General features: G+C 41.7%; 1 protein-coding gene across 1 annotated transcript; it reads right to left on the reverse strand.

Annotated features, from left to right (window-relative positions):
* Positions 1-342: 342 nt before the first annotated feature.
* On the reverse strand, positions 343-1,305 carry LOC123776390 (olfactory receptor 2T29-like). Its single transcript, XM_045772323.2, has one exon. It carries the CDS (start codon positions 1,303-1,305, stop codon positions 343-345), a length of 963 nt encoding a protein of 320 aa, XP_045628279.2.
* Positions 1,306-1,551: the final 246 nt, after the last annotated feature.

Genomic DNA, 1,551 nt, shown 5'->3' on the forward strand with positions numbered 1-1,551 from the left:
TTCTCCTATAAGTTTATACCCCATTTAGTTTTTTACCTCTCTCTCCATCTCTCCATCATCAGTTGAACACCTTATGATCTTTGTTTCCAAATATTTCATTATGTGTTTCTTAAGAATATGGTCATTCAGAAAAATGTAACATGGATACAATACAATAGTACAATTGTTTTGAATGCAGAAGCATAGAAACGAAGAGCTTTCCAGTACAGGGAAAAAATTACCTCAAAATGCATGAATAGGTGATCACACACCACGTCATAAGAATCTGAAGAAAAACATTGGCATAAGGTCCTAAAGTTTTCATTTATAGAATAAAAAAAAAAATTTTAGTACAAATTTTCCCTACTTCATAGTTTCCTGTATGATAGATCCCACATTCAACATTTTCTTTAGAGCCCTTGTGACATCCTTATTCCTAAGACTATAAATTAAAGGGTTTAGAACAGGAGTGAGTATGGTATAAAAGACAGATACAATCATGTCCTTCTCAGGGGTGTGATAGGAGGTGGGGAGCATGTAGGTATAGATGGCAGCCCCAAAGAAGAGGATGACCACCATCATGTGGGAAGAACAAGTGGCAAAAGCCTTCTTCCGTCCCTCTGCTGAGTTCATCCTGTGGATGGTGAAGAGGATGAAAGAATAGGAGCTTGAAATGATTGTCACAGGGATGAGGAGCATGAGGACACAACACAGGTACATGAGTGTCTCATAGAGTGAAGTGTCTGAGCAGGAAAGCTTCATTACAGCAGGGACCTCACAAAAGAAATGGTGGATCTCCCGGGATCTGCAGAAGGGGAAGGTCATGGTGATGGGTGTGAGCATAAATCCATCTACAGATCCCAGAAACCAAGAGGAAGACACCAAGAGGAGACACACTCTATGGTTCATGAGGACAGGATAACGGAGTGGATGGCAGATGGCCACATAGCGGTCGTAGGCCATGGCAGCTAGAAGGAAAAATTCTGAACCTACTAGTGTCAAATAGAGAAACATCTGCATCCCACATTCAGGGGCTGAGATCTTATTCACCCCCATGACCTGGTCCATGAGTATCTTGGGCACAGTGACAGAAATGGACATCACATCCATGAGAGACAACTGGGTGATAAAAAAGTACATGGGGTTATGAAGGTGAACATCACAGTGTATCAGAAGGATCAGGATGGTGTTTCCAGACAAGGCCATCAGGAAAACCACAAAGATGACCACACAAAGGAGAGCTGGGTACTTGGATTGACTGAAGAGTCCCACCAGGTCAAAATCTGATCGTCCAGTATGGTTGGCCACCCACGTGGTGTTCTCCATTACATTTTACCTGGTGCAGCAAGGAGAGCTGTGGAGTTAATAGATCACTCCTGGGATATGAGCACCTGAAATAAATTTTTAGTGAGCTTGAGTGTTTGTGTGTGTGTGTGTGTGTGTGTGTGTGTGTGTGTGTGTGTGTCCATGTTTATACACAGCAACACTGTGGGTTAATAAAGGGAAATTCTAAGGACCTGTAAATTGTAGGATTATAAATTACCTCTAATTGAACAAATTTTCTAGAAATGT

This window comes from Ursus americanus, chromosome 5 (genome assembly GCF_024610735.1).
Source record: "Ursus americanus isolate L20-20 chromosome 5, mUrsAme1.1.p, whole genome shotgun sequence".
Classification (NCBI taxonomy): Eukaryota; Metazoa; Chordata; class Mammalia; order Carnivora; family Ursidae; genus Ursus; species Ursus americanus.

What these genes read in the sequence shown, in the direction of transcription:
- LOC123776390 (XM_045772323.2), bottom strand. Translation starts at nt 1,305, where the DNA reads ATGGAGAACACCACGTGGGTGGCCAACCATACTGGACGATCAGATTTT.